The 12,594-nt window shown below is 33.0% G+C and overlaps 1 protein-coding gene across 1 annotated transcript in view; it reads right to left on the bottom strand.

The window, feature by feature from the left end:
• Positions 1-12,594, bottom strand: part of LOC145183254 (uncharacterized) — a 42,278-nt gene that overhangs the window by 11,822 nt on the left and 17,862 nt on the right. The window contains exons 9-12 of the mRNA XM_090083705.1: positions 3,010-3,124; positions 2,646-2,778; positions 2,302-2,470; positions 2,110-2,191 (exon numbers count right to left, since the gene is read on the bottom strand). Of these exons, the coding sequence (XP_089939831.1) occupies positions 2,110-2,191; positions 2,302-2,470; positions 2,646-2,778; positions 3,010-3,124 (499 nt within the window). The remainder of the gene's footprint in view (positions 1-2,109; positions 2,192-2,301; positions 2,471-2,645; positions 2,779-3,009; positions 3,125-12,594) is intronic.

Raw genomic sequence — 12,594 nt, 5'->3', positions numbered from 1 at the left:
AGTTGAAAATGGCTGAAGGTTGAATCAATTCGTAGATGCAATTTTTTTTGCAAAATAAAATAAGAATAAAGATGCAAATACAATATGCTAACGAAAGACTGCAAGAAAAAATCAATTAACAAGAATTACGAGTTTTCCAATCAAAGTGCATTTAAACTTTATTTCAAAAAATTGAAAGGACTTAATTGCTACATTAATTTTCTCATCACCCTCCACTTTCTTTATGGTATCCTTATATAATTTTTTTCTCTAAATCAATAAATTAAACTATTAGTATAAATAAACATAAAAAATGCGGACCACATCTCATCAATTTATCGGATTATCATTTCTTAAAAGAATTATACACATTAAAAGAACAAGTGCGTTTAAACAAGTGTGTTATAGAGTTAAAGAGTTTCTTTCTGGCTTGATCTTTACAAGGTATAAAAAGGCAGGCTCTTCACAAGATTAAAGTGTACAGCTAGCAAGTGTTTAGGGCAAAGAATCTTCCAATTGGAATGTCATTGAACAATGTACAGAAGCTTAGAATTAAGGATATGGAAACTTGAATGGGGTCAAAACTTTGGTGGCCTACCAGACCTTGGAAAATCTTTGACAGTCTCAGTTTCATTATATCTTTTTAAAGCATTTCAAATGCAGAACTCAGAAACACCAACTAATTTTGCTATAGCAGATATATTATCTTATTTTATTAGATATATTATCTTATTTTTTTAAATCAACAATTTGCCATTTGACACTTTCAGTTATGCTTTTCTTGCCACTTGGTTAAAATTTTACCAGAAAAGGTTCAGTGTAAATTATTTCAAAAACTATTAAAAATTTTATAACAACTTTTTTGCTAGAGCTTTATTGATTGTTTATGGTACAAGTATATTCATTTTCATAGAAAACAGAAGTCAGAAAGATTAAACAAATTGGAAATAAAACAATTCAATTAAACTTAATAGCCATATTATTATAGGTAATATATCAGAATTCAATCATATTATTATAAATAAAAGAGAAGGAGGTGTCGCACATGGACAAAAATGGTGTTGATGAATAGAGGAACTCATACTCTAATTAATTGAAAAAGAATTTTTGCAAAATTTTTTGTTTTGACTATTTTATCATCATAAGACTAGACCAATCTTATCAAAAAATTGGCCTCATTTAAACTTTGTAGACACACTGTATGTACTATTTCTAAAAGTAAATTTTTAAAATGTTAATAAAACCATACCATTTTCTCTCAAAATTAAAAATTATAGATATTATTTTACAATTAAAAGGTAGCAAGTTACAGCAAGTAACAATTCAGTGATTTACTGTAATCTGCCACCTTGCATATGATTTATTAAAATCTACCACTTATTATAATCTACCATCTTGTATATGGTTTGTTGTAATATAACATCTTGCATATGATTACATATGGATTGAGCTCGACAGTAAGTGGTGAAGATTATTAAAACCAGCATCATTGAAAAAATAAGTGTTTGTTACTACTACATTTAATTTGTTTGTTACTACTACATTTAATTAGTACTAAATGATCATAACATGGAATGCAAATGAAAATTATTATAGAATATGTAAAACAGAAAAAACTGCATAAAAAAGATTATATTTCTTTAAAACTGCAATAGAATTTTTAAAACATAACTAAATGCATACAAAATTTGTTAAAAAAGAGATAAACATGGTTTACTTATCAAATTTTCTGCAACTAGTGTACTAACTTATGCAAGGTATTATAAAGAACCTCTTCATAGTTTCTTTCTCTAAATTTTGGCAATTTAACTTTAAAAAAAACTTCACAAGCTTACTAAATACAAAAACAAAACTGATCATGAATCTTCATACATTCATACTGTTAGGATAAACTAACTTTGCTAATCAACTTCAAAGTAGTCTCAAGTAATATTAAAGATACCATATTTCCTTTGAACTGATGGTTCAACTAGAGAATAGTTGAACTATGTAATTAAGTATTAGTATTATTTGCAGGACTCCTTCCCTTAGTGCTATGAGCAAAAATCCAAAGTGAAGATAGAATTTGGAATAAAACATTATTATGCAATAATATCTTTCTAATAAAAACAATATTATAAACAGTTTTACCAGTAAAGGATATCGGCTTTTAGGGAATGCCTTCTGTTTTATGCGAAGGTATCCTTTTTTAAAATGATCATTTTCAGATGACCTGAAAATGTAATAACTTTAAAAAGCTAAATATGAAATATAATTGAAAAGATTATAATGAAAAAGAATTTTTAGGATATAACTTAAGAAAAATCTTAAAGAAGTAGCAACCTGAGTTTATTTTGACAATCAGAAAGATTTACTAAATCGCTCTTTGTTTCTATAGAACATAATTTGTCATTATTCAAACAATTGGAGGCCATATCATTCTTGAGGTTTATATCAACATTGTTAGGATCATTTTGAAATTCACCTGCTTTTATTTCATCTTTCACATCAGCTTAAAAAAAAATAAAAATAGAATGATTTAAAAGTTTATAATAAGATTTTAAATAGTAAAAATATTTCAGAATGTTTAGATGAATAATTCAATTGAACTGATGAATGTTCAAATAGAAATGAAAACAAACATTTAACTCATAACATTTGAAAGCTAATTTAAATTAATTAGGTACCTAAATACTCTGCTGGAGCAGAATTTTCATTTAAATTCATATAAAACTGAGAAGAACCATCAACAGTTAAACATGGATCATCATTAAGTTCAAGTTTTCCAGCATCATTAATAACTTCCCAATCTTGTTCGCTCTTAAAATAAGATTTTCAAATATTTTAATGTATCTGATTCAAAGAATCAAAGATAAAAATAATGAAGAGGTCTAAAAACAGTAGGAAACATGTTAGTATCAACATTTTTTATTCAATAAAGCAAACCTTTTCAAAGATATTATTCTTTACACACAAGAAAATATCTTTCATTACAGATTTTAAAAAAGTTAATAATAATGATAGTAATAGTAAAAGACAATCATTATTTACATTCTTTGTAGCTTGATTCATACCCTCTTTGTAGTTTCTCTTCATCTCTTTGACACCATATGATAAAAATCCTCCCATTTTATTTAGCAGGTGTTTGCCATGCATTGCAACAGGTCTTTAAAAAATAGTTTAACTGACAAAAGTCAAAACCAAGAAATGATGCAGAAAAAAAAGTAGAAAAAATGTTTTTATCTTTCATCATTTTCACTTGATTATTCACTTATTAAATTATTCACTAAAGTTTTCAGGTTCAGACAAATGCAAATCAGATGCTGCAAATGAATCTAGTATTACTTTGTTAATATAATACTTTAAGTTCGAAGTAAAATTTTCTCTAAAAAAAAAGTCTTAAAATAGTTGATTAAAAATATGCTACTAAAAAGTTTTTCTGGAAGAGAAGAAAGTTTTTCAAGTCTGATGTATGTATGTATGTATGTATGTATATATGTATGTATGTATGTATGTATGTATGTATGTATGTATGTATGTATGTATGTATGTATGTATGTATGTATGTATGTATGTATGTATGTATGTATGTATGTATGTATGTATGTATGTATTGTGAGGAAGCTAAACCTAACTAACCAAGATGCTATTCACAACAATCAAAACACCCGTAATCAACCATTAATATTTTACACGCTATCTAACGAAAATGAAAAGACGCCAACGCCCAAAAACAAGCAACAAATATAAAAACGAGAAACCCGAAAAGAGTGGGGGAGTAAAGGGGGAGAAAAAGAGAAAAGGGGAGTTGGAGGAGCAGCGAAAGGGAAGAAGTGGAGAGAAGAGGAGAAAGAACCTAAGAGATAGGTTACGAGAAGGCTTTGAGAAAGTTACGAAAATTGTTTAAGTAAGGGAAGACAAATTATAGACATAAGGGATATACGGGAGGGCATTTAGGATAGGGAAATTTATAGTTGGTTACATGATAAACGATAAAAGAAGGAACAGAAGAATTAGTAAGAAACAGTTTTTTTTACATAGTTTAAAGTGGAGAATATATTATTTGTTAATAACGGAAAAGATTTGTTAATCATAAAGAAATATATCACGCGCCAAGAAAAGTAAGTACGCATTATAGCACAAGTCAGAGTGCTACCATTACACAGAACCGAAAGAGGCATCCCAACATCCATACCCCTATCCTCCGTAAATACAAACCATTAAACCCCATTCCCCGTAAAGAAACCCCGACTCACAATAATTAAACGATAAAATTATACATATACACAAAACAACACCCGCCTCACATTGGAGGTCCTACCGAGATTAAATTCGTCTCTCTTCTTCTGCATAATTAGAGAGAACTTTGCTGCATTCAGGTGTGCACAAAAAAAAAAAATATTTTTAAGAAGAAGTTTATAGAAGAAATTTATAAGAAGGAATTTAAACGAGGAAGTTTATAAGAAGAAATTTAAACGAGGAAATTTTTATGAATAAAATTTAAATGAGAAATTTTACAAGAAATAATTAAGGTGAAATTAAAACAAGAAAATTTATAAGAAGGAAATTACAAAAAAATAAGAGAAAATATTTATTAGAAATTTAAAAGAAAAAAAATTTAAAAGAAGAAATTTATAAGAAGAGATTTAAATACAATTAAAATGAATCACCACAATCCCAGCTCAGTGCCAATATTTTTCTCTACCACACCGGCTGCTATAAATGTTAATACCCCCGAAGTACAAATACCCCCACAAGACAACTACGATAGAGACTCTATAGGAAGTGACGATTTAAACAACAGACGGTTAGAAAGAATTTTAGAAAGGCTTACGGAAACAATTGACAGACAAGTAATAAATAATACTCCAGAGAAACGCAATGATGATACTCTTTTGACAGCTCTGCTTGAAAAGTTGACACTCTCCGTGAGACCCTCAATAGATAGATCCAACCTCCCGAAATTTAATGGAAGCCCCGAAGAAGACGTCAAAGAATTCCTTCTTCAGTTTAAAAGAGTAGCCACCTTTAATAACTGGAATAGCCACGATCAACTTTGCGCATTTCCCCTGTGTTTGAACCAGTCCGCTTCCACCTACTACGAGTCCCTACCAGAAAAAAACAAACAGCACATTGACTCACTCGTACAGGCTTTTCAAAATGAGTATGAACCCCCAGAGCGTGTGTGGATAAAGAAGACGCAGCTATACAGCCTTAAAGAAGGACATAGCGGTCTAGAGAAGTTTATAGCCAATCTCGAGAAATTATGCCAAGAATTAAACGTTAGTGAAGAAACTAAATTAGACCTATTTATACAAGGCGTGAACCCTAACCTTAAACAGAGACTCCTCTTAAGTCAACCAGCAACCTACACGAAAGCAGTTAGGATAGCACGAGTCAACAATTCCGTTATCAACGACGATGATGAGAGAATAGTTGAAACTATAGTGAAAGCGATGAACAAACTACAAAATAAACCCTCGAAAACAAATACGGTAACTTTTGCGGAAAATGATACGCCCCCTCTAAACGCATACAATACAACACCCGCCAACTTAGCAACCCCTGAAGGTGCAACCAGAGAAGTCGCTAGATTAAGACAGGAACTAAAACAATTAAAATTACGGCTCTCAAAACAACAAACTGAAAACCAGGCAATGCCACAAAACCACTACTCACAGCCACAAAACCAACCCACCTGCTACAAGTGTCACAATGTAGGTCATATAGCCCGATACTGTGACCAAGTTTTCCGTGATCCCCGGATCCCTCTACCCAATAACCCACCGCGTGAATTTTCAAACCATGGGCCTTCTTGGAGAAACAGCGAAAATAACTATAATTCCAAATGGTCCACACCGCAACAAAACTACGGTAGAAACCCACGGAACCACCTAGCGGAAAATAATTGGCAATATGATGAAAGACGATATAATGATAGAAGATATGACCAGAACCCAAATAACAACCTTGACAGATCCCAAACAAAACCCCAGCAGTTTAACGAAAATCCCAGACACCACCCACCCTTAAACGTCTTAGAATTAAAGTACAACCAAAACGTTTCATGTGGTGAAAATTTAGATGGTCAAAACATCATAAGTCCTAACAAATCTATGAATTTCAGCTGCCCTGATAGCACATTTACCTTGAGAGAAAAGAATGCTAACCCAATACCAAACTCACAAGTCGTTTCTATAACAGTCCATGATAACAATTGTAAGTTAACTAACAATATTCCGATAAAAATCTCAAAACCCATCCAAGAACTTCTGGAGAATAAAACTAACCCAATTAGCCTCCCTGGAAATGATCAAAAAGATTCACAAATGGTTACAAATAGACACCCATTAGGTCCTGAAAAGAATAATGTCTTAAATTGCAATATTGATGAGCCTTCACCAATTACTATACAAATAGAAGGAAATGTTCAAATAAACCAAACTTATGAATCCCCATCTATTCCTATTCCAGTCAAGAGTGTGATGGATAAACCTCTCATTCCCATAGAACTGCCTCAATCTCCATCATCGAAGCAAATTATCAATCAGATACAAGACAGCCAAGACATATCACAGCCATCTAATTTAAGTATATGGGGAAAAGTAGACGATCAGTGGAAGAAATTACTAGTGGACACTGGCGCTGCAATAACGGCCACAAACTACAATTTTTATTCCACACTACTCACTTCAAACAAGAAGAAACGTCGCACGTTACACCCAAGTGACCTACAACAAGTCACATCTGCCAACGGAGATGCACTATTAATACGAGGAATGCTGACGCTTAATTTTGAGATACGACAGATAGTTTACCCATTTAAAACATATGTTATAGACAATTTAAACTATGATGTAATCTTAGGAAAGGATTTTCTCACCGAATATAACGGGGTGATTGATTTTAAAAACAAAAATTTAACACTAGAACAAAACATAAGCTCAATTAAAACAGATCAGCTCAATAGTGAAGAAGAAACGGACGAATATAACGAGATCGTTACAACCAAAAGGAAAAGATTGCAACCCCTTTCAACAACAATCCTAAACGTCCCATATGACTTTCCAACAAATGATGATTACTATTTTGAGCCAAATAAAGAACTACTCTTAAAAGAAAACCTAGTGTTACAACCCACACTCTTATCGGGAGACAGCAGAGCCGTAATTGCGATGGTCTTAAACCCCACCAACGAATCTTTGGAATTAGAAACCAATACAGTCTTAGGTAAAATATATAGTGTGTCTTCAGATGAACATAATATAGAAGAAAAAAACCCACATCATTTTACTAATGTTATCTTACAAGACAATAATCCCGTAGAATTGCACAGGTCAGGTCATTTAAACTTAACTGAAGAACAATTCAGAGATATTTCGGAACTAGTAAAAAGGCACTGTAATATATTTGCAAATTCACAAAATATGTTAGGATGTACTCACCTAATAAAGCATGTAATAAATACTGGACGCGCTACACCCATTCGAAAAAGAGCCTACAGAGTATCCCCAAAACAGCGGCAAGAAATCGATAAAGAAATAGATAAAATGTTTAATGCTAATGTCATTAGGAAGTCCGTCAGCCCGTGGGCAGCCCCAGTCATCATTGTGCCAAAACCAAATGGAGAAGTTAGGCTGTGTATTGACTTTAGAGATGTGAACTCCGTAACCATAAAGGATTCTTACCCCCTTCCAAGGATTGATGACATTTTAGACAGTCTAAATGGCGCACAATTCTTTACTACTTTAGACCTAATGAGTGGATACTGGCAAATAGAAATGGAGGAAGCCTCTAAAGAAAAAACGGCTTTTATTTCACATCGCGGCCTATATGAATGTAACGTTATGCCGTTTGGATTGTGCAACGCACCGAGTACTTTCCAAAGACTAATGGAACACATCCTTCAAGAAGAACTATGGAAATTTTGTCTTATTTACATTGACGACATCATCATATTTTCTCCTAGTTTTGAGAAACATCTGGAACATGTGGAAATAATTTTTAATAAACTACAAGGAGCAAATCTAAAATTAAAAACTAGTAAGTGCAACTTCGCAAAAGAATCGACTGCATTTCTAGGCCACATAGTAAATAGAGAGGGCATACAACCTAACAACGAAAATGTATCAGCAGTACAAGACTACCCCAGACCATTGAACGCTAAACAAACACGATCCTTTTTAGGTTTGGTGGGCTATTATAGGAGATTTATTCACAATTTTAGCAAGATAGCCGCCCCTCTATATAACCTAACCAGAGTAGGTGTCAAATTTAACTGGGATCACCATTGTCAAGAAGCGTTTAGCATACTAAAACAGAAACTTGTTGAGAAACCTCTCCTGGCATATCCAGACTTTACACGGAGGTTTATCCTAACTACGGATGCAAGTGCCACCGGTTTAGGGTTTACACTCAGCCAAAGACTTCATGGAATCGAACGCCCTATACTTTACGGAGGAAGACAATTTTCTGTTAGAGAACAGAAGACATCTGTAACCGAGAGGGAAGCGCTAGCAATAGTGGTTGCAGTAAAGAAGTGTCATGCATATCTTCACAACAACAGGTTCACCATTGTCACCGACCATAAACCGCTAAATTACATTTTGAACACAAAAGAACCAACAGGAAAAGTAACGAGGTGGGCCTTACTCTTACAAGCGTACGATTATGACATTGAATATAAACCTGGTAAATTAAACAACAACGCTGACGCCCTGTCTCGACGCAAATACTTTGACACTAATCAATCAGAAAATAGTGACCTATTCTTATTTTCATTGAATAAGCATAATTCAGCGAGGGAAGAGTTGGATGTCAATCTCATATCACATGATAAACTCCCAAATGACGTCAGACCAAAACAAAACTCAAACAGACTTAAGAAATTCCACGAACCCATTAAGAATATTAAAGCAGATCAGAACCTCTCAGAACAAGAAAGTGTTCAAAATCCACATATGAATTCCCAAACATTAAAAGAAGAACCTAACAACGCGGAAAGAGTTGAAAACCAAAACCATAAAAAAGACGAGGAAACAACGAGATCCCTAGTTCCCCCTACAAATACAGAAAAGAAGAATTGGCATGAACCAAATGAAGATAACATATTTCAAGTGGACGAAATACGAAACCACAGAACACGAAGAGGGAAGAGAGAGTTCCTCATAAAATGGAAAGATTATGACGAAATAAATAATACTTGGGAGCCAGAAAACAACCTCAGTCCGGAACTAGTACGAATCTATTTTGAACAGCTCCGAGTACCTCATAAAAACATTGGAACCTCAGCAGACAGTTTACCCCGAAATTGTTTATTAACAACTTTCAACCGAAGCTCTCATAGACGAAGAAAATACAGTGTTAATTATTTACTAACGCAAATATTCGTGTTTTTCACATTAATAGCTCCACATATTCTAAGTATTGACATTGGGCCGGTATATGACTGCGCTAAAACCACGCCTATGGGAATTTACGAATACCCCACAATAAAAAACTGCGAACATCAAATGAACAAAGAAGATTACGAATTAAAAACTTATACCGCGGAGGTGTTTCGTCACTCCCCAACCGTTTCTAAGTTTCCTATCTACCTTTGTACCCATTATAAAGTAACTTTAACATGTAATCATGAAAATATATTCGTTTCTAGTATTAGATCTCGTAAAGATGATGAAATACGAGTCCCACATGAGCTTTGCCTTGCCATGGTGTATAACCAAATTCTTAAAACTTCATTAATAAAGATAAGAGAACATTCGCCGATCGAAAGTGTAAGACACATTTTTCACGCATTGTACAATAACAACAACAAAATAAAAGACGATCTACCCACTCCAACCGAAATCGTAAATATTGAACAACCGTTAATTTTTGAAATTGAAGAAGGTCAATGGAAAAATAAAATTTCTGAGGAATACAAATGCCAAATATTTAAGACAAATATACTAACCCAAGATCTGTTTGAAATTCGCCGATTTCCCGCCCAACTAGTAGGTAATTCAAGCCACATTGAACAACATGTCACTGACACAGAATGCCCCTCCACCATAGATCAAACTTTCAAAGCAGGGATTTGCTACATCAAGAACTCCTTAAAAGTTATTGTGTGGGAAGACCCTCACCATGACTACGAAGAAATGCATTCCCTCGGAATGCATACCATACAACAAGCAGGCGAATACGTTTTAATTTCAAGTTTACAAGCTGGTGGGGCGATCCAACAATCACTTGATAGCCAAGATGGAATTATCCAATTAGATAATGGCCTTATTCTTCACAACAACAACAACAAAAAAAAAAAAAAAAAAAAAAAAAAAAAAAAAAAAAAAAAAATTTTTAATATTAATTGAGTAATTTTACAGGGCACATTTTTTTTTGGTATAAGCCCGAGCTATTGATTTAGTATATACTTTTTATTTTGGTGTTACACTTTTAAATAGCGATTTGTTTGATGTGACATTTTAAATTTTTTTTCATTTATTTATGTTTATGTGAATGCTTTATTAGTTTTATAAAGACTGATGCGGCAAGTCTATAATTGTATATAATTTATAATTGGGTTTTAATATTTAAACGTAACCTACAATGGCTAAAGAAGGTTTACAAAAGAAAGAGGAAGTCAGTTAAACTATTGCGAGCCTGAATGAAAACTTCAACTTCGTGAACAACGTTTTTCGTTACAAACAGCCGTCTCGTAACACTTTCAAATCGCATACCTACCAAGTGAACCAAAAGAAAGTAACCTTAATAAATTCCCTTCCCAAACCGAGAAAACATTGTGTAAACAAAGACAATCGATAATTACTTTTCACCGTACTCCCATTTTCCAAACAACCCACTACCTTCCCACTGTCCTACACTAACGTCAACTCACCACTAATGTGTCGTTAAGAAAGAACACACAATACTATTACCCCACCCTTCCCCTTTTTCCACCGAGCTAAAAGAAAAATCAAGGGACGATTTTTATCGAATAACGAAGCTATGTGAGGAAGCTAAACCTAACTAACCAAGATGCTATTCACAACAATCAAAACACCCGTAATCAACCATTAATATTTTACACGCTATCTAACGAAAATGAAAAGACGCCAACGCCCAAAAACAAGCAACAAATATAAAAACGAGAAACCCGAAAAGAGTGGGGGAGTAAAGGGGGAGAAAAAGAGAAAAGGGGAGTTGGAGGAGCAGCGAAAGGGAAGAAGTGGAGAGAAGAGGAGAAAGAACCTAAGAGATAGGTTACGAGAAGGCTTTGAGAAAGTTACGAAAATTGTTTAAGTAAGGGAAGACAAATTATAGACATAAGGGATATACGGGAGGGCATTTAGGATAGGGAAATTTATAGTTGGTTACATGATAAACGATAAAAGAAGGAACAGAAGAATTAGTAAGAAACAGTTTTTTTTACATAGTTTAAAGTGGAGAATATATTATTTGTTAATAACGGAAAAGATTTGTTAATCATAAAGAAATATATCACGCGCCAAGAAAAGTAAGTACGCATTATAGCACAAGTCAGAGTGCTACCATTACACAGAACCGAAAGAGGCATCCCAACATCCATACCCCTATCCTCCGTAAATACAAACCATTAAACCCCATTCCCCGTAAAGAAACCCCGACTCACAATAATTAAACGATAAAATTATACATATACACAAAAAACACCCGCCTCACAGTATGTATGTATGTATGTATGTATGTATGTATATGGCGGATTTGATAGGGCATTTATATATTGCTATATCAAATGCAAATTCTTAATAATTCTGTCAACCCCTTTTTTATCAGGGATAATTAGTATCAACAGATTATATTATTGCCATTAACTCTTTACTTCAATCCAAAATTTTTAAAGTAAAACCAAACTAAACTCAAATCCAAACTATTTCTCAAATCAGAAAACTGATCATGTTCATTAAATCTTCTAAAAAGCAGTTCATATTGAAGAAAATCAGAGTAAAAAGATCATCCACCAATTCAAACTGGTTTACTTAATTTTTTTTTGTGATAACTGTTATAAATATTCATGAAAATGTGAAAGTTTAACATTTATAAAATTGCTGCTTATGAGCCTTTTTTTATGCTTAAGGGGCTAGTATTTAGAGGCAATGAATTAATCTAGAATGTTTTTAAAATTATTAAAGAATTTATTAAGAATTTATTTTGCATAAAAAAATATTTTTGAGACTGAAACTTGAAACATGAAAATTAAATTTTTTAAAAGATACTTTTTATTTATTAACCTATGATATGATAAAGATAACATTTGGGAGAAAAAAAATTTTTAGAGGTTGAATCTATAAAAGTGAAATTTTAAACTTTTCAAAAAATATGCTTCCTAATCATTCACATCTGGTCTAAGAGATTAGAAATATACCCAGTTGAATTGTGACTTAAATCCTTTTTGAAAGTGACCCACCCTAATATATATACACACACATACAAAGGCTTAAAAAAAAAATAGGTGCATTAAGATCAGTGGTTCTCAACCTGTGGATCGCAACCCCGCCAGGGGTCGAATAGCGATTTGCTAGGGGTTGCCTAAGACTATCGAAATATGGGGATTTTTGTCTCTATTCTGATATGTAAAACATGACGCTATTGTACAAATTTTTTTCAGTGGTAGTT

This window comes from Hydra viridissima, unplaced genomic scaffold, assembly GCF_058129835.1.
Source record: "Hydra viridissima isolate aposymbiotic clone 2 unplaced genomic scaffold, HvirCarnegie_v1 scaffold_4, whole genome shotgun sequence".
Classification (NCBI taxonomy): Eukaryota; Metazoa; Cnidaria; class Hydrozoa; order Anthoathecata; family Hydridae; genus Hydra; species Hydra viridissima.
The sequence above is the reverse complement of the archived record's forward strand: the minus strand, read 5'-3'. Positions and strand labels throughout refer to the sequence as shown.